General features: G+C 33.4%; 1 protein-coding gene across 1 annotated transcript in view; it reads right to left on the bottom strand.

Moving 5' to 3' along the window:
- The window catches only part of Brms1 (breast cancer metastasis-suppressor 1-like protein), an 85,230-nt gene extending 64,855 nt beyond the window's left edge, over positions 1 to 20,375 (bottom strand). Inside the window, exons 1-3 of the mRNA XM_089697667.1 lie at positions 20,059 to 20,375; positions 18,384 to 18,534; positions 13,402 to 13,495 (exon numbers count right to left, since the gene is read on the bottom strand). Coding sequence (XP_089553793.1) covers positions 13,402 to 13,495; positions 18,384 to 18,534; positions 20,059 to 20,260 — 447 coding nt within the window. The 5' untranslated portion in view covers positions 20,261 to 20,375. The remainder of the gene's footprint in view (positions 1 to 13,401; positions 13,496 to 18,383; positions 18,535 to 20,058) is intronic.
- Between the last annotated feature and the right edge of the window lie 939 nt (positions 20,376 to 21,314).

The following is a 21,314-nucleotide window of genomic DNA, read 5'->3' on the forward strand; positions in this document are numbered from 1 at the left end:
ATCGTCATGTTTATGAAGGAAAGCTGTAAAATTATGCCTGAAAGCTCTCGAAAGTAGTATTGAAATAACTTTTAATTCTATCAAGAAAATAACAGACAAATTGACCTCCTCTAGGTATAAGTCAATTAAGTATGATTACGATTAGGTATACCCACATAGTTAAGACTTAATTTTTTTGGCTTGAGTTGGGTAATAAAGGTTGGTAATGTAGAGGGAAAAGCTTGGGCTTCCCATTTACGTCGTAAACTTATAATAATTTTTTAGCACAACTATAATTGACTTTTCCTTTATCATTCATAATTATTTCGAGTATTTAGATTGCAATGCGATAGTTGATTCTATATAACGACTTATATTATACAATTTAGCATTATATTAAGGAAAATACGAAACATTTCTTCCAAAAGGTATTTAATAAAATTAGCATGGTAGTGGGTGTTCGTCTAAATTTGCTCGTCGCCTACGCGTTTCGCCCACCGAAGTATATAACGATATAATAATATGTATACATATAGAGCAGTAAAGGTCGATTTTCTTTGACTTTTAAGAGATAAAAAAGTGAAATCCCGTGTCCCCAGGTGGGGTAAGGGGCAGCATGCATTATGCACACCTACATTTGTTTCACTGATCGATTTTCTGTAGTGACACGTAGGTGATCAGCCTTCTGTATACTGCCAGACCGAAACATTTTTTTATCTTCGTCTCCTTTAAGAGGTAAGTGTATAATTAATATATTTTTAGAAATCCCTACTATAATATATATGTATTACCTATAAATGCGAAAGTAACTCTGTCTGTCTGTCTGTTACGCTTTCCCGCTTAAGGGTGCACTCACACACATCAGTCACCGTCAAGTCACCGATGACTGATCGGTGACGGTTTGTGTACGTATCCACAAACACCAGTCACCGTCATGTTGTCCGTCAGTCACGTCGCCGGTTTGACTGAATCATTGAACACATACATCAGGTTAGTCAGTGATTAGACGTGTGTCACGCTAGAGAACATGTAGCAATTATTGACGGTAGCACGACGCTGACTGAACTGAGACGTGACGGCACCGGGTGAGTGGGGATAAAAGTATGATACATGTATGGAAAGATTATTTGACGTGCCTGACCGGTGACGTCACTGATAGATTTCGTGCCGGCGACTGTCGTGTGGGAACAGAGTCATACTAGAACTATTGATACATATTTTTTTTTAATCCTGTCCGGTGACGTGCCGTGACGGTGACTGATGTGTGTGAGTGCACCCTAAACCTCTCAACCGATTTTGATGAAATTTGGCACAGACAATCTTTAGACCTTGAGAAAGAACATAGGCTACCTTTTAACAAAACACCACGCGGGCAAGGCCGCGGGCGGAAGCTAGTTAATTATAAAAGCTTTGCAAATACGAGTTTTAGAACATGAACGTTAGCCAAGTCATGCTAATAAAATAACAATATCAGACGTAAATGTTTTAAAAATATTAATAAAAACCCGAAAATGTATATTATTTTGTAAAATCAAACGAGCTTTATAGAGCAAAAGTTAAAACTAATGTGCACTGAGTTGAACTAAACTGAGAGTGTAATAGCAGCTTGTCAAATTAAACTCAATCCTTTCATTATCCATTCATGTTATAAATCCAATTATATTGGACTAGTGGTCCACCCCGGCTTCGCCCGTGGTACATATTTCGCAATAAAAGGTAGCCTATGTCCTTTCTCGTGTATCAAAATATCTCCATACCAAATTTCATGCAAATTGGTTCAGTAGTTTGGGCGTGATTGAGTAACAGACAGACAGACAGACTTTCGCATTTATAATATTAGTATGATTACAAATTATTCATTTTAATATACAGGGTGTCCCACTATCGGTATACTAAGCGGCAGCGCGAAGGAACTTGTAGTTTTGCATATATATACTGATTACGTAAAAAATACTTAAACAAAAAATTACGCCATTTTTATTATTTCATGTTTTCTTCTCTAGCTTTGCGCAGCCAGCATATAATGCTTCGCTTATGTGAGAATTTTGTCTATGAAAACATAATCTTAAATGATAGCTCACGTGCGGGTGGCAAAGTTGGGCGGGTTGCTTGTTAGGTATGTAAGTACACAAAGAGTTTTAAGAATTCATCTATTTGAAAAAAAAATGCATCTGGAATTTTATAAGTATTTTTACATACTTATGTCTGTTAATAAAGTAATATAAATTATTTAAAGTGGGGAGATAGAGCAAGTAAATTAATGCATGCTCGTGAAAGAAATCGCGGAGAAATGTTTATTTAATTTCTTCCTATATCAAAATATAAAACATAGACAAGCAAACACTATTATACTAATGAAATACTTAAATATTGTATTGTCACCGATGACGATCCTTGATAATAATACAAAGTTGAGGTCAAAATCGAGTGTAAGAAGAGTGAAAATAAAAGCACGTTACAAAATTTATCCGTCAAAGTACAAACCCATCAAACTCCATCTAAATATAAGCAAATAATTAAAATCCACATTCAAAACCCTTCAAATAAACTCCCGAACAAATGCAACTGACGTGGATATTAATTAAAAACTCACAACAGAAGGGAAACAAAGGTTTTGTTGGTCGGTATCGGAATGTTGCAAACGTCTCTGTACAAATATTGTTTAAAGTTTCATTGTGAATATTGTGTTATGATAGTATTCTAATTCTATTTAAGTACTTATTTTGATTCAATATAATACGTACCGATGTAATTTATACTTTGTATTATTACCTCTTCATGGAACTGCATTTTATAGGAATTTTTATTAATTAAATTATGTAGTTTTTGGTAATAAAAATCTAAATAACTAGTGAATTGTGTGTTTCTTTACTATAATATGTACCGACATTCGTAAACAGGTATATATACGTATTATGTATATTGAATCTATACTGATAGAGTAGGTTTTTCGAAGGTTTTAAATAAAATTATGTCTTAGTTTAATTTGTATTGTAGCTAAGTATGACTTTTCTAAGTTTTTAATCATTGCACTCTATATATCTTCATTACTATATCGCATTAATTCTCGCAACAATGAGAGTTTCGTTCAGTTTCTAGTAGTACTAAGAATTTAAACAACAATACGTTGAGAAAATATGACCGAGTAAAGTTTCCTGAAAACATAAAGGGATAAAATAGTATAATTAAAAGGAAATCCCTTAGTATTTTCCGTCCAATATCTATCAATAACTAGCTATGCCATGCGGTTTTACCCGCAGTGCTCCACTCCTTTTGGTCTTAGCGTGATGATATATAGCCTATAGCCTTCCTCGATGCATCTAACACCAAAAGAATTTTTCAAATTGAGTAGTTCCTGAGATAAGCGCGTTCAAATAAACAAACTCTTCAGCTTTATAATATGAGTATAGATTAAATTGTTCATATCGTTTAAATTCATTGAAAAGTGTAAACAATTTTTCAGATTTCATCTTTCACATTAAATCCACTATCGAATACACATTTTATTAATATTTTCACGTAAGTTCGGAAAAGCAATCATACAAGATTCGTAAACTACGATTGAGATTGCTAAGCCATCGTTTCTAAACGAAGGGGTTCCGACCCTTGGGCCGGCTTTGTTATTAATGGGGGTCGCGGAATGTTCAATAAACAAGACCTATATACAGAATATAAGTTTGTTTATATTTATTTATTGCATAAACAAATGAATCTATAAGAAACATCAGGCCCGAATAGCTGAATTTTCGCTGACCGCCTAACACCCCTTAACTATTATAATTAAATTCCACAAAGAAAACTGACGTAAAAGTAAGTTATTTGTCTTATATTTTCTCATAATTATGCTTCAACGCGACGCAACATTCTTAGAAATTCTAAGAATTCTCATTTCCAAGAGTATTAAAAATTACTTGAATATTGCTTCGTCTAAGTACAAGAGAGTAAATTAGTCGGATAAAATTTTACAACCTTTAATTGACCGTTTGTAATTTAATATTTATTAATTCAATTCCTGTCTCTTACTGAGTTTATGGTATAAAAATACGAACGTAACAGGAAAACATGAAGGTATAAAAGGAAATCATAATCTTTTCTATTTATAAAATAAAACCAGTTGCGAAGTAAACATTTTATATTTTCCCATTTTGTTTTTAGTAGTATTTGTAAAGATTTCTCATCAACTATTGCACGCCTCATAAGCGAAGCGTTGAGGTGGGTACTACTGTCACTTCGCGCAAAACATCTGATTTTTCAAACTTAAAATGTCTTTATGTATTATGATACATAAAGACATTTTAATATGTGTGTATGTATTATCTTACAAGTGCAATGTATGCATTGCACTTGTAAGATAATACATACACACACATATTAAGAAAAAACACTATTTTTAACGTTCATGATATTTTTGATGTCATTTTTATTATTTAAACTAGTTAAAAAACAGTTTAAAAAAGTTCTGTCTTGGACGTCCGTGTGTCTGTATGTGCGGATCCTTTTTCTTGTTAACACGATAGCGACCGAAATACTTTACTAATCGAGTCTTTTTTTTTCTCTTACGCTTGAGTATGCTCAGGAATAGAACCCTTTCATTTTTCAGGGTCTGATTCGATGTGGTTTAATTGTTATTAAATAAACAAAAATAATAATTAATAAATAATTATTAAAAAAAAATTATGAGGCGTGCACTTTTGGATTTTCCAAATTATTTACTTTTTAATTTAGTATTACTAACGAAAAGTGTTATTTCTAAAAGTTAAAACATTGAACGGGCTTTAAATAATTATGATATGCAATATGATTGAATAATATTTATGAAAATAGTCGGAAAAATCCATTTATCATACTATACTGTATTATTTTTACATTCAAGAGTTCAAATGAACTTCGAACATACTTAACCAATTTTGTAAAGTTAGATATATTTTATGTTTGCTTCTATCTCAATCCGACCAGTGAATAAACGGGATTAATGAATAATTTTACTAACTGGTATTATTTACTTCGGATATCGCATACCTAATTGTCTGTTAGCAAATAATTTATGCAAATGAGAGAAAGGAGAACGATTTTTGATAATAATTAGGTTCTATTAACATAATAATTATATTTCTTCGATTCAAAGTAATAAATTCGTATGTACATATCTCGTTTATTATGTTTTAATCTAAAAAGGGTCAATAGTCAATACTCAATATGTTTGATCCTCAAAAATAAAATTAACTGGTTGAAATAAGTTAAGGATAGGATCTGTAAGAAACATACCAACAATTCTTTATTACCTTAGTGGTATACGAATAAATATGTATGAATAAGAATAAATATGCCGTATTACATGTAAAGAAAAGTGTTTCCGTTACCTATTTAAATTTCGAAATAAGGTAAATTTATTATTTTGTGAACGTCGTTATAAAATTGGGCTAGTTTTAATTAACTGTAAAAATAAAATTCCTTTCAATCATCTCATTTGTTTAATGAACATAATAATATCATATAGATACTTATATATGTATTTCAAATATATATACACGTGGCCACACGTCCTCATTTAATTTATAAATTAGAATGTAAAAGATTTTCTATTTGGAACACGTACTTATTGCATTATTCTTCGATTCACGCTAGTTTATTATTGCTACAGTAATGTTTTGTAATTTGTATCATAAATTACATAATATAAATAAAAAAAATATTTATTTCTGTTACAGGAAGGAAAATCGTCTCGTCACATGGCCATGGCGACAAGTGACAGGCGCCATCTTGTGAATGTACAGCATGATTTTTAACAATTAAAGGTCCGTATAGGTAACTAGCTTACCGCCCGCGGCTTCGCCCGCTATGTCTAAAACCTAATAAATTATATACTAAAACCTTCCTATTGAATCACTCTATCTATTAAAAAAACCGCATTAAAATCCGTTGCGTAGTTTTAAAGATTTAAGCATACAAAGGGACATAGGGACAGAGAAAGCGACTTTGTTTTATACTATGTAGTGATGATAGTGATGATGAAACTGTTGAAATTGTATTCAAAGTCAAGCAATATTAAATGTAATGTTTAACGTTATATTTATTCGTACTTTTTTAAAGGCTGTATTATAGGTATTATATTATCATATACTAGCTGTGCCCCGCGGTTTCACCCGCGTGGCTCCACTCCTGTTGGACGTAGCGTGATGATACATATAACCTTATACCTATAACCTTCCTCGATAAATGTGTTATCTAACACCGAAAGAATTTTTCAAATCGGACCAGTAGTTCCTGAGATTAGCGCGTTCAAACAAACAAACAAACTCTTCAGCTTTATAATATTAGTATAGATACGAATATTACATATGTGTATTGTGTTTTATGTATGTAATTTGAATCAATTCAAACAACCTTTAACTGGTATGTACCAGATACATGACTTCATGTTGTAGGATGTTTATTTCTTTGGCATGTCAGAGTTATAGAGATATCTATAGGTAGGTACCTATGTAATTTAGTTTTCTTTCTTTCTTTCTACTGATATCGCAACAATGAAAATTATAATTTTATTGCTATCGTATTAAGCTAAATTTTCTTTCTTTTTCAAAAAAAAATACTATATTTACGCTCCAAATTAATGTTATTAAATCTCTGTCCTCCAAATCCTATCAAAATCAATATATAAGAATACATATCTATATATATATATATAAAACTCAAAGGTGACTGATATAGTGATCTATCAACGCACAGCCCAAACCACTGCACGTATCGGGCTGAAATTTGGCATGCAGGTAGATGTCATAACGTAGGCGTCCCCTAAGAAAAGATTTTAGAAAATTCATCCCCCAAGGGGATCAAATAGGGGATGAAAGTTTGTACCATGAAAATTTATCTTTTCCACGCAGGCGAAGCTGCGGGCAACAGCTAGTTAGACTATATACCAATAAGGTTTTTGAATACCTAAACAAATACATATACATCCTATATAAATACAAAAACACAATAATACCATTTACCAAAAGCTAAACCATGCTAAGCTGAAAACATCGTACGAGCCGGGTCGTTGAACCCGTCCGTAACGAGCGCGGCGAGGTCACCATACTGATTAATATTTTATTCACATTTTATACGTACTTGCATGTTTCACTTGGAGTTGAGTTAAAAACTTCGATATTTACTTGTTTAATAGTTCTATTAAATATTTATTACTAGTTATTAGTTACTACTAAAAATGCGAAAATAAGTATCAGTTTAACTGTTACGCTTTCACAGCTTAACAACTAATCCAATCAATTGTGATGGCATATTTTCTATCTTAGACATTTGGAATATTTAAGGCTATATAAAAAACAACTTTTAAGTAAAAGTTTAAAAATTTAAAATCTATACAATAAAAATGATGTGTTGCTAAGCGCAAAACTCGAAAACGGCTGAACCGATTTCGTTGCTTCTTTTGTTATTAGAACGAGTATTATTCCTTGAAGTATGTGGATGGTTTTTGTGGAGTGAAAACGTCAACATGTACCTTGCGCGAAGCCGGGGCGGACCGCTAGTCTATACTAATATTATAAAGAGGAAAGGTTTGTATGTATGTATGTATGGTTTTCACGCATAAACTACTGGACCGATTTTGATGAAATTTGGCACAGACAATCTTTAGACCCTGAGAAAGAACATAGGCTACCTTTTATTGCGAAATATGTATGTACCACGGGCGAAGCCGGGGCGGACTGCTAGTTTATGATAAAATAGAGGATGCAAAAATGTATCGAAAACAAGGCAGAAAGCTAGAGTAGGCATAGTTTATATTTTATCGATTCGCGATTTAACATCCATTAAATTTTGTAATTGTTTGCTCTTCAAAATAAAAAATGTTGTGTGGTTTTATGAAACCACGGTAAAAGTGAAACTTAGGCACAAAATTATTTAAATTGTACGATAATTATGTACGGTTCCGAACACTGCTTTATACCTACTCGGCAGCCGACCGTCACGCGACATGCGCTACACAGACCAAAAAGTTTGAGACGATGTAATAAAAGTTTCACTTTAATAAATATGCATTATAATACGAAAACAACACTAAATAACTTCGTATGTACCTATTAACCCTTAAATACATACAAAGACGAGCCACTGCTTTTTAATGTAGATGGGAGAAACGTCGGCCTATATTTTGATCCAGGCCATAATCTATCTGCATGCCAAGTTTCATTTCTTTTCGTTTATTATTAGTATAGAGGGATAGAGAATGAATATAAGTAGTTGATATCATAAGGATACCCATAGATTTCTTAAATAACATAAATATCTGGTAAGAAGTTAGTATAAAAATTTCGATTTGAATCGAATGATTATCACGACTCGACAAAAAAATTTTCGTTCTTTGTCCTAAAGTTTATACTATTATTTTCCAGTTAGTTATGCACAAAAACGAAAAGAAAATACCTTTTTGCGGTATAAAGTTTGCTTTTGTGATAGTTATAATAATAATACTCATTTTTCAATTTTTTCATAAATTTTCATTGATTTTAATATTTTTAAAAAGACCGCGCGGTGAGAGTGGGGTATTAACGTTTACACTGTGCCGCTAGATGGCACCCGAGTGATAAACAACCATCAGGCCCAGAATAACTTAAAATGTCGTCACGAAAGTGCAAATACGATGCTGATGCATTTTGTGGTCAATTTATTAAAGTTCGAGACGTGAAATATGAACTAAAGACATCTCACGTTCTCTGTGAAGCCTATGAAGCATATTTTGACTGTCCTGTACGGAATCAAGATAAGCCATGGACTCCACATGTTGCTTGTAGATATTGTAAAAGGTGTTTGGAAGGTAATGCAAATTACAAATTACAAATTTTAAGGCCATGGGCTGCAGGATGTCATTAAAAGTACATATGCTGCATGCTCATTTGGATAAATTTAAAAACAATATGGGAGCCTATTCCGAAGAGCAAGGAGAACGTTTCCATCAGGACATCATGAATTTTGAACAACGCTATCAAGGCCAATACAATGAAAACATGATGGGCGACTATATTTGGGGTTTATTGAGAGAAAGTAGCTATGAACATAAAAGAAAAAGTAAAAGTATGCACTTTTAAGTTATTTTCCACTTTTCTGTAAGCTAATTTGATAGTAAAACTTAATAAAAATAATAAACATTTTTATTTCAATAGTTTTATTTTCAATCAAAAATTAAAATCCGAGATTTTTAAAAATTTCCTTCAATCAGTCTTCTAAGCACAAAAGCAAAGTTTTTCATGCCATATATTTTTTTTCCGTCTAATTACGACCTAAACTACGAAATTTAATGCTTTGCAATCAAAGTCAAATTTCATGGTGACCCGTTGTTATTTATTATGCATTCCTAAAATTAAAAGGCCTCTTTCGATTTTTGTAATGTTTGGTATTTGCAAGGCTAAAAAGCATTTTAAACTAAAAGCTCTATATCTAATCCATACTAATATTATAAATGCAAAAGTAACTCTGTCTGTCTGTCTGTTACTCAATCACGCCTAAACTACTGAACCAATTTGCATGAAATTTGGTATGGAGATATTTTGATACCCGAGAAAGGACATAGGCTACTTTTATCCCGGGAAAATGACGCAATCCCGGAAAAAAATCCCGGATTTTACGAAAATACTAAATAGTAAATACGATAACCCTAACGAATCATAAAAACGAAGCGAGAAAAAACAACAACTTCTACTACTTACTACTTCAATTTATAAGAGAGATGAAATAAATCGAATGTAAGTAGGTATGTACCTATATTATGTAAAAAGTTTTATCAATAATAAAATAAAATCTATATATTATGTATTTACCTACCACCTACGTGTTAGCTAGGTACCTACTATTAATTATTATTAGTATTTTGTGCCTCTACCATTAAAGTGGTGTTGAAAATTTTGAAAAAGCTTCAAGTAAAAGAAAGACAAATAGTATTTCAATACCTAATATACTATTATAAAGGCGTAAGTTTGTATGGATGTATGGATGTATGGATGTTTGTTACTCTTTCACGTAAAAACTACTGAACCGATTACAATGAAATTTAGCACACATATAGAGGGTAACTTGGATTAACACATAGGATAGGTTTTATCCCGGAAATCCCACGGGAACGGGAACTATGCGGGTTTTCCTTTGAAAACGCGGGCGAAGCCGCGGGCGGAAATCTAGTACCTAATATTTTAGTATTAACAAATAAAACCAAATGACCTAAACAACTATTAGAACAATAGTTGACCCTGTAGATCGCCGGCACAATGCAACATAGGCTGTGACGTCACATCCTCGCGTTTTCACCGTGTTGAAACCGACATCCGCTGACGAACGGTGGATATGAACATTGAACATTTATTTTTGCTATAAATATAACATACTAGCTGTGCCGCGCGGTTTCACCCGCGTTACTCCGCTCTTGTTGGTCTTAACATGATGATATATAGCCTATATTACTCGTGGATAATGTAGCTTTCGAATGGTGAAAGAATTTTTAAAATCGGTCTTAAGTTTATGAGCCTATTCATTACAATCAAACAAACAAAGTTTTCCTCTTTATAATATTAGTGTAGATTAAAATGGAGAAATACAAGTAGAAACTGTGCGTTACATTCAAGTTTGAATTTTAACTCGCATCATTTAACTTTTGAACCGATTAATGCAATAAAAAGCTAAATATATAAATTCAAGCCATTGCTGAGATAAGGGCGTTCAAGCTAACAAACAAACAAACTCTTCAGCTCTATAATATTAGTCAGGATTTTTAAAGTGAAACTTTTATTACATCGTCTCAAACTTTTTGGTCTGTGTAGCGCATGTCGCGTGTATCGCGGCTGCCGAGTAGGTATACCTACTCGGCAGCCGACCGTCACGCGACATGCGCTACACAAAGCAGTGTTCGGAACCGTTCGAACAGTTTCACTTTTACCGTGGTTTCATAAAACCACACAACATTTTTTTAATCTTACCCCATTTAGATCTAACTCAAGCCGTAACTTTTACATTATTTGACTATACCCAAGCCCTTTATGTCCTATCTTAAATACCACAAAAACAAAAACCTTACGATACCATATCATAATTTATTATTAGCCACATAAAGGGCAAAGATACAGGACAATAGCAGTGTCATCGACATGCATTCATGACGTGACGTCACTTCCGGCAAGCCAACTCATCCGCCAGACAAACAATTCATTGTAATTATATTGATATTGATGTTTGTTTCTTTACCCGACTGCGGAAGGGTGGGTTAGGTTTTCCGAGTATATGTATGTTTATTTGGCACGCCGTAGAGCCTAGACGACTATTTAGTGTCAATTTATACTAATATTATAAAGCTGAAGAGTTTATTTTTTTGAACGCGCTAATCTCAGGAACTATTTTGGTTTGATTTGTAAAATTCTTTCGGTGTAAGATAGCCCATTTATCGAGGAAGGCGCTAGGCTATATATCATCACGCTAACACTTACAGGAGTGGAGCACTGCGGGTAAAACCGCAGGGCACAGCTAGTAAATTATAATTCGACAAAATCGTAAGTGTGGCACTGGGTACATACACCAAAATTAAAAAATGTCGCAAAAAAGTAATTAATAGTAATTTACAGTGGGGTTTTTTGTTTGTATTATACCTTTAATATATCTTGTTTGATTATATATAAAGCGTAATCAAATATTATGTAAACAAAAATATATAACCAATGGTAAATAGGTAATTTTCTTTAAAATCATAACTATAACGAAGCCTTGTAAAGTAAGTAAATGTTTGAGATTGATGTTGATTTCATGTAAAAAGTTTGACATTAGAAAAGGTTTTTTTGGTTAAAGCTAATAAATAAACGCAAACGTTTTTATGGATGATTGATTCAACATTACTTTGGAACTTGGAACGCATGCAAACACGTCTCGTCTATTACAATGAAATTCCTCGGAAACTGCTGGACTAAATTTGATGATGTTTCGTACTACCATGCTTTATTTCTATACACAAAAACAAATGCATCAGGTGAGACACTATAATTTGAATAGCATCTTTTAAATTTATAAAGAATAGAAAAAATTCGATCACGAGGCGGGACTCGAACCCGCATCCTTTCGCGCCATTCCGGGGCGGATGCCTAACCAACTCAGCCACTCGTGACCCGCCAGAGCGATCGAATTTATTCTATTCTTTCAGTTTTATGTGTCTGAAGGGACACACCGCTTTCATTTCGCATCTTTTCTATTCTTTATTTTATATTTATAAAGCATTTGAATGCCATAAAACCAAAAATATAAATTAGCATCTTTTAATCAATAAAGAATATATTATCATATAAATCCCATATGAAATAAACATACTCATGTTGCCAGCAGTGTCCAATATATTTTTAGTTTTTTAGTTTCATTTCAGTTAGAGGATTATTTAAAAAATAACGCAAATAATCACCATGTTTTCATAATTATCAATATATAAGATAGCATCAACATGCACTTAAAAAAATCATATATAAGGGTTTGTAAACTATTGTTGAAATTACGTTGAATTCCCGAAACAAATAATTGTGCTCTATACAAAATTATTCAGCCTTTAAATTACATTGGAAGTAATGTATTTCAACTAACTTACCTACAGATATTTAAAACCACCAGAAGCACCTCTAATCATATTAGACGAAACTAGATCAATAACCTGCTAATTAGCACAAAACTTACCTTATAAAATATTTTTTTTATTGTTTCTATAGTTTGATTCTCATTCAAATATATTAAAGTAAACATGCATCTCTTACCTTTTCCGATGTATTTCAAACTTCCTTGTATCAATTACAAGATTGACACTTTATCAATTAAATATAGGGTACTTCTACAAATGAAGTATATTTAATACTGTGAAGTCCCATGTCCCCAAGTGGGCTTACCCCACTTGGGCAGATGCATTATACATCTGTTTCACTTATCGGTTTTCTTTAGGGACAAGCAGGTGATCAGCCTTCTGTATCCTACCAGACCAAGACATTTTTTTTTCTTCGTCTCCACCGGGAATCGAACCCAGGGCCCCTCGGGGCTACGCTCACGTGTCAACCACTGTACCAAGGAGGCGGATTTAATACTGTAGTGGGTATCAATGTCTGTGACCTCATCTCAACAAACATTAAATCTGTCTAATTTACCTAATTTTCAACGCGATAAACTAAAAAATATGCGTAAATCTGTAGCGAATATCTAAATATTTAATTGGTTTTAATAACATTTACTATAAAGGATCGAACGTTATAAATTTAATATTTTTATTACCTAAATGCTCACAGTTCTAAATACTTTCAGTGGTAAAAACAGTAAGACAATTGGATTCAGATAATGATATAAATTTATAAAGCATTTGAATGCCATAAAACCAAAAATATAAATTCAGATAATGATATAAAACTAAAATCGATAACTTACCTGAAAGTGTTGATGTGCTGCCTGGTCCTCAGCCTCGTATTTGTGTTTTATATTATCTATACGCATCTGCTTCAAGATGCCGGCCACCTCGATTCTATAACAAATACAATATACATTTAATATTTTATTATAATTTACTAGCAGTCCGCCCCGGCTTCACCCGTGGTACATATTTACGTTTTCTCTACATAAAAACCATCCTCGTACTTCAAGGAATATAATAAAAAAAGAATTATCGAAATCGGTTCAGCCGTTCTCGAGTTATGCGCTTACCAACACATTTTGCGATTCATTTTTATATATAAGAAGATAAGATTACAATATACATGATATTTTCAAAGTTTATTTCATGACTTCCAGACATATTTTACGTTTAAACTAAACTTAAAAATCCTAATTAAGATAAGATTATAAATATTAAATAAAGCATAATATTATGATGATTAAAAATAAAATAATAAAATAATATGAAGAAACAACAAACACTATTTTTACGAAAAGAATATTTTATATTTTGTTTACTGTAGAGAATATTTAAAAAATAAACAAATATCTGGTAAAAAGGCACAACTCCTACATCATTAATATTTTGTATGAAAATTGATTAATAAAAATATACAATGTATTATAAAATAACATGTAACATAAACTATGTTATACAGTAATAGTTCTATTACTGGGATTAAAAAAAAACTTACACAATCATAAATGTTACATTCTCTAATTATAATATTATATTATTTAAAAATAATAGAATAACATTAAAAAGTAATAAACAATACATAATAGTGAACGTTAACTATGTAATATTATGCTAATGAAACTTCGTAGCAGTGCTACGAATATCCGCTACGCGCCGCTCTACGCAACTATGCGTAGTCGATAGTGCTTGCGGGTGGTTTATTTTCAGTTACTTTTTAAAGTAGAACAGCTTTTTTAAATTTATTGTTATTTATTTATTTAGGTAACTTATTAAATAATAAAAAAACAGGTTCGACTAGCGTATGTTTTTTACACGCTTATAAATTTTACAGTCGTAACCTGTTTTTTTATCATTTGTAGAAATTAAAAACGTGAATAATAAAAAATAAGGGCGTAGGGATGTGACGACCCCATCGCCCACGGTTGGAATATCTATTGTCTACGTGACAATAGATATTCCACCCGTGCAATCAGTCAACCCGCAGGACACCTTGTGGCGGGGTGTCGGGGAGTAGCGACCCTGCGGGAACCGAGTGCTCCCGGGGGAGGCCCCTGTCTTCATCTCCGGCTCGCCTTCACCGGCCGGTCGGAGTGAAGCCTGACGAGGACAGGACCCCCACCTCTGGCTTGCCTTAACCGGCCGGCCAGAGTGGAGTCGCGAGAGCTTTTAGCTCGAAGGGTGGATGCGAAGCGTAAGTGGCGAGTGGGCACGTGATGCTGGACCCTCAGGGAGCGCGTGATCGTAGTTAAAAGTCCAGGGACGCCTCTCCACCCTTAGCTGCTCACAATATGTTGCCCCCTTGTCGCACTATTGCAGCGACTTATTTCGGGGGCCCATACAGTGAGAGGGCGAGTCACCACCTGCCAACATATTTTTACTTTCTTTTAGTAGAAAGGCAGGTGCCATAGTTTCCCATAGTCCTCAGTACCAGTCCATTTAGCATCCCAATCCATAGCCCAATCATTAAATTTCCATACCCTGCAATAGTCCTACATCGGCCGCGGACTGCCCAGGGCTGTATCTCTATAGTGCAGTCATGGGCAGGCTGCGGCTGGTGTCCCACAACACATTAAAATTCTCGAAAGGGCCTCTGCGTGTTGGATCCGTGTCCCCACGTAAGCCTTCCAAAGATCCGGGTACTGTCCTTCTGGTGGTACCCGAGTATTATGGAAATGAGAAACATAAAAATAAGGAAAGCTTCAAGGTCATGGATAATAATCATTTTAACGGTTTTTCAGTTCCAATATAAGCAACTGAGTTTATTTTGGTCCTTTTTCAAGAATTTAGTGTATTTCTCAAATCTCCAACTATTTATAATACGTTGAGAATAAATACGTAGTTAAAGCTTGTACAAGCGTACATCATACATCAATAATCGCTCAGGCAATAATTGATCATTGAAATTATAGTGAAGCATTGTGAAATCGTCATTTATAGATGAACTAGCGGTCCGCCCCGGCTTCGCCCGTGGTACCTACATGTTTAAACTATCCTATCTCTCAAGTTGGATCGAACTGCACATGGTGTGCGAATTTTATTATAATCAGTGGATTGAGGACAAATATTGTGACACGAGATTTATCTATATTAAGATATTTAAAACTAAATTACTAATTTCCTGCAAAATTAATTTTATCAAAATCATGAAGAAAATAGTATGAAGAAGAAAGCTTTGGATTATGCGTCAGATATCTTCTCGATAGATGTTTTTGACTTATCTGAAGATGGACTTTATATTATAATACTAGCGGTCCGCCTCGGCTTCGCCCGTGGTACATATTTCGCAATAAAACGTAGCCTATGTTCTTTCTCAGGGTCTAAAGATTATCTGTGCCAAATTTCATCAAAATCGGTTCTGTAGTTTATGCGTGAAAACCATACATACATACATAATTACAAACCTTTCCTCTTTATAATATTAGTAACTATAGATTGAATGAATTAAAAATTATAAAATGTCAACTGGCTATAGCTCGATAGCATAGAGTGCCTTGAAAGGTTTGTTACCCGTCTGTAGCAACTAGCACCTAATTAAATGTTCTTGTTGACGAGTTCATCCCTTCGACTAATATATTCTGGTTCAAATTCAAATTATATTTATTTGCAAGAATGAAGTTACAAGTTATAGATGTTTTAATTACAATATTATGTTTGCGTTGATAAAAAGTTTATTTCAATCCGAGGAGAAAGTTACGTATCTAAAGTTGGTTCACATTACGCTCCATTTTCATGGTTCGTGCGCTAACTGAAATATGTAATTAGAATGTTAAGTTGTTGTTGTTGTACGTAATTTACGTACGTACGTAATAAATATTTCATATTTTTTTTTAGTTTTAAGCTATTGCATAGCTTCTATCGCGGGCCTTGAGCGCGGGGACCGAATCCAGAAATTTAGTAACGGAAAACTTCACGCTCAACACTCCGACGGGCGCGGAGGTGTGGCTTGAAGGCATAGCATGCAATAGCTTTACCGCGGCAGTCCCCGAGTGCCACACGTCTTTTTTTTACTTTAAAATGTATTACTAAGTAACCCACTTAGGAGAGACCACTTAAAAAAGTCATTATAACATGTATAATTGTTTAGGCTTTCTTAGAAACGAAAAAACCGCTCGTAGAGTCACCGATTTTGCGAAATCAGATGGGCAGCGATAACCTTGCAGAAAGTGAGTCTCCTACTTCTTTGTTGGAGTTTACATAAAAAGTAAACTTATAACTCTAATCTAATATATAAAAATAAGTCGGGTTTTCCTTCCTGACGCTATAACTCCAGAACGCACGAACCGATTTCCACGGTTTTGCATTCGTTGGAAAGGTCTCGGGCTCCGTGAGGTTTATAGCAAAGAAAAGGTGTCTCTGGTGGCGAAACGGAGTTCGCCGGGTTTGCTAGTAATGGATAAACGTAAGTTATATTTAATGATAAAGAAACTTTAAAGACAAAAAAGCGTAAGTATGACTTCTTGAAGAGCTGCAAACATTTACAATTCCACTTTCGTAATAAATAAATGTAAAACTATAAAGCAACGTATAATTGAAGTGAAACTTCTTTATCGGGGTTGGAAAAAAATTTTGTGTAACATTTTTTCGTTACGCGACATTTTTCGTTACGCGCCATCTTTTTCTTATCCCTACCACGCGTGATTCGACGTATTTCTGTAAAGTTGCATATAGTAAATTATTTTTTGAAAAATAAGGTCATAAAGAACTTTCACTTCTTACGTGTGTACACTAGTTCACGCACACATTTTTTTGGATGAAACTTCTTTATCGGGGTTGAACAAAAATTTAATGTAACATTTTTGCGTTACGCCGTACGCGTGACATTTTTGCGTTACGCCGTACGCGTGACAGTTTTGCGTTACGCCATACTCGTGACATTTTTAAGGTCATAAAGAAGTTTCACTTCTTACGTGTGTACTCTAATACACGCATACATTTTTTTATTTATTAAAGTAAGTTTGTGATGATGGGTAGAAGGACATGCGTTAATATTTCACGCAAAGCAAAGCTCATCGTATCTTGAGGAAACTTGTTAAAGATATTATATGTAACATAATATAGACTATAGTAGTATGGATTAGCTCATTGGCCTTTTTTACCCCGGTACGTCGCAAAAACCTTAAGTATTTAATAAAATTACTATTACTTGTAATATTTTAGTCAAATGCTACTAGAAAATCTATAAATATTTTCTATAAAAAAAATTAACACCTGAACTGAACTTATTTTAAAATTTATCCCATTTTCAAAATAAATATAACAAGGTCGCGACTTAGATATTTTTTTTAATCGTTGTGAGGCTCTAGGGCTTTTCGTTACCTGGCTACGCCACTGGTTTCTACAATATTAATTAAATATCGCATATATGATATAGTGCATATTAACATATTTAATTTAGATAATAAAATCGAATGACCACGCTCACTGCAGTGTGCGAAACGTCGGGATAATAATATAATGATTAAACCGCGTTTGAAATCCGTTAAAATCTGTAATTTGTAAGATCGTATGTTTTATTGAATTAAATATCTTTACTAATATATATATATATATATATATATAATATTTAAAGCTGAAGAATTTGTTTTTTTGTTTGTTTGAACGCGCTAATCTCGGGAACTACTGATCCGATTTGAAAAATTCTTTCGGTATTAGCCCATTTATCGAGGCAGGCTGTAGGCATATATCATCTCGCTAAGACCAGCAGGAGCGGAACAGTGCGGGTAAAACCGCGGAGCACAGAATATATAAATATGAAAGACTGGTCATAAAGAGCAGTCACCTTATTCTCATATTCTCTTGCAACCGCCTCAAGGGACCCAAATACTCCGGCGATCTTCCTCCCCGCACCTCCGCGAGCTGATATTCCACATCTTTGATCCTCTCGTTGAACAGCTGCTCCCGTAGCACTGTGAACTGATGCTCTAGGTTCGCTGGAATCGAGAAGCTATAGTTATACACTTATTTTGGTAAGGTTTCATTCAGATGTGTGGAAAATACTGTTCAAAATCTATACTAATATTATAAAGCTGAAAAGTTAGTTTATTTGTTTGAATGCACTAATCTCTGGAACTACAGGTCCGATTTGAAAAATTATTTCCGTGTTAGATAGCCCATTTATCGAGGAAGGCTATAGGCTATATATCATTACGCTGAGGCCACCAGGAGCGGAGCTTCGCGGGTGAAACCGCGAAGCGCAGCTAGTATTTAATAAAATACAAATCAAGCTCATAGGCTTAAGCTGTAAAAGTGAAATTTTTAAAGAAACAGGCAAAATCAATCATCTTATTATAATATTGGTATGTTTCTTTCACACTTTTCTGGCATTTATTTACAACTGGTTCTTTGAATGCTTCTATTTATATATTCTCTGTTTATGGCACTTATGGTGTTACTGTTCTATTCAGGTATTTTCTCATTTTATGACACAAAGACTGTGATATCTATACTAATATTATAAAGAGGAACGGTTTGTAATTATGTAATTATGTATGTATGTATGGTTTTCACGGATAAACTACTGGACCGATTTTGATGAAATTTGGCACAGACAATCTTTAGACCCTTAGAAAGAACATAGGCTACCTTTTATTGCGAAATATGTACCACGGGCGAAGCCAGGGTGGACTGCTAGTAGATAATAGAATTGCAAGATATTTATTTTGCTATAAATTTGATTATAGTTTTAGCATACATTATTATCATAATATTTATTTGGAAATACTTTTAAAATAATTTAAGTGCAATTTATTTTGCAGATCCCAGGAACACTGCCTTCATAAGTAATTGACAAAATTGATCAGGCTGTTCATGTTTCTAAATTGCTTTAAGTATTTATTAAATGTTAAAATTATGTGTCTGAATGAAAGGCAATTAATTTATGGATTTGTTTAATATTATTATCAACATGAAAATTTATGGGTATTTGTTACACTTTTCTTACAAAACCAACTGATAAACGAACTGACAAGTGAAGACACAGGCTCAAGCAAGTACAAAATAAACTGGTACAATTTAACTAGGTATAGGTTATATTTGAATTGTTTTTTCTAATTAGTTTAAAGTATACCTTTATAATGACGTTACATTATACTGTGATTTTATAAATAAAGTATGTGTTCAGGACCTTAATTAATAATTATTTATGCTTAATTTTACTTGATTAGTGTTTGCTTTGCAATTATTTCTGGCTATGATGGCTGAATAATGAACAGTTTTCAATAATAAACAGAAGAATTGAAATCTATTGGCTTATTGGATTAATATTCTTCAAATACTATAAAAACTAACATTTATAATAACTTTCTATGTTAAAATCAAAATTCTGTTTTGATTTTTCGTACTTAAATCACCTATGCAGCATTTAAATCATTGCCATTGTATTTTACAACAGTTCTTGTTACTAAAGACCAAAATCCGCGACCCAATTTGTTTGTAAACATAACCTTAAAACCAACCTAAGTTATCGAGGCATTCGTTGCGACGCCTCTCGCATTCACTCTCATCCATTTCTGAGGAATCATCAGAATCAGGTTCGTCTGCTTCTTCAGCGCTGGAGTCTCTGTCTGGCCCGCGGGAAGACCCACCAGATCTTTCTGTGTCACCCCCAGATAAATCGCCATCGCCATCGCTGTCACCTTCCACTTTCATTGACGGCATTTTATTGGTTACTATCTATCTAAACAAATACGGTAACTCTATTTTGTGTTTTAAACTATTACAATTTAATATTTTTGCTTTCGCTCCACCTAAACAATAACAAGAAACGTCAAACCGTAAAGTGTCAATTGATGACGCAGTCAATTTGGCATTTGTTGTTCGGATACTCAATGTGAATAGTGATTGTTTAACTTAGCGCTTTAACTTAGCGTCTTCAGTACTGCCATAAATTAAAATATTGAATTGAATTGAACTTAGCGTCTTCAGTGAATGTGCAGATTTTTTTCTACGTCTATTTTCATGTAATTTATTAATAATAAAAACAACCATCTATTATAAATAAGATAGGTATTTTATATAGCAAAATAGTTTCTGATTAATGTAACTACTAATTCGTCGATTATAAATTAACTAGATAAAAGACATCCATCAAGATTCAAAATATGTAATATGCTTATATTATCATTTAATTAATGATCTAAGCATAATATGAAGTCGGTGCCAACTGCCAAGCAATAAGCACTTAGTATTGAGCCCGTACACCGACATCAAACCTTTTTATTAAATAGCACATCTAAATGATATGTAGTAACTAATAATATCAAATCTTTTTAATTTTTTTACTTTTTCGTTTTTGAAGTCGGTTGTTTAAACCGATTTTTGTATTGTTATTACAAAAAGTATTAAATAAAAAATATAACTACGTTTTAACGTTTTTAGTGAATTTTTTTACACGAATTAAACGAGCCCAAACTCGATAAAGTTGAGTCAATATAATACTATATAATATTACTGAGTTCCTATGGCCACCTTCCGATTCTACCATCAAATTAGCTCTATGTCTGCGTATGTATGTAAAAACTAGCGGGCTGATCCGAATAAAATTTCTATAGGACCAATTCGACACCATTCCGCATAAAAAAAAATAAGAATCACGTAAATCGGTTTAGAAACCTCGGAGAAATCGGTGTACATACATAAAAAAAAAATATCTTTATGTAAATATATAAATCTCGTGTCACAATGTTTGTCCTCAATGGACTCCTAAACCACT

This window comes from Colias philodice, chromosome 7 (genome assembly GCF_061535455.1).
Source record: "Colias philodice isolate Cphi_HAF_F1 chromosome 7, ilColPhil1 Martin Lab GWU primary, whole genome shotgun sequence".
Lineage (NCBI taxonomy): Eukaryota > Metazoa > Arthropoda > Insecta > Lepidoptera > Pieridae > Colias > Colias philodice.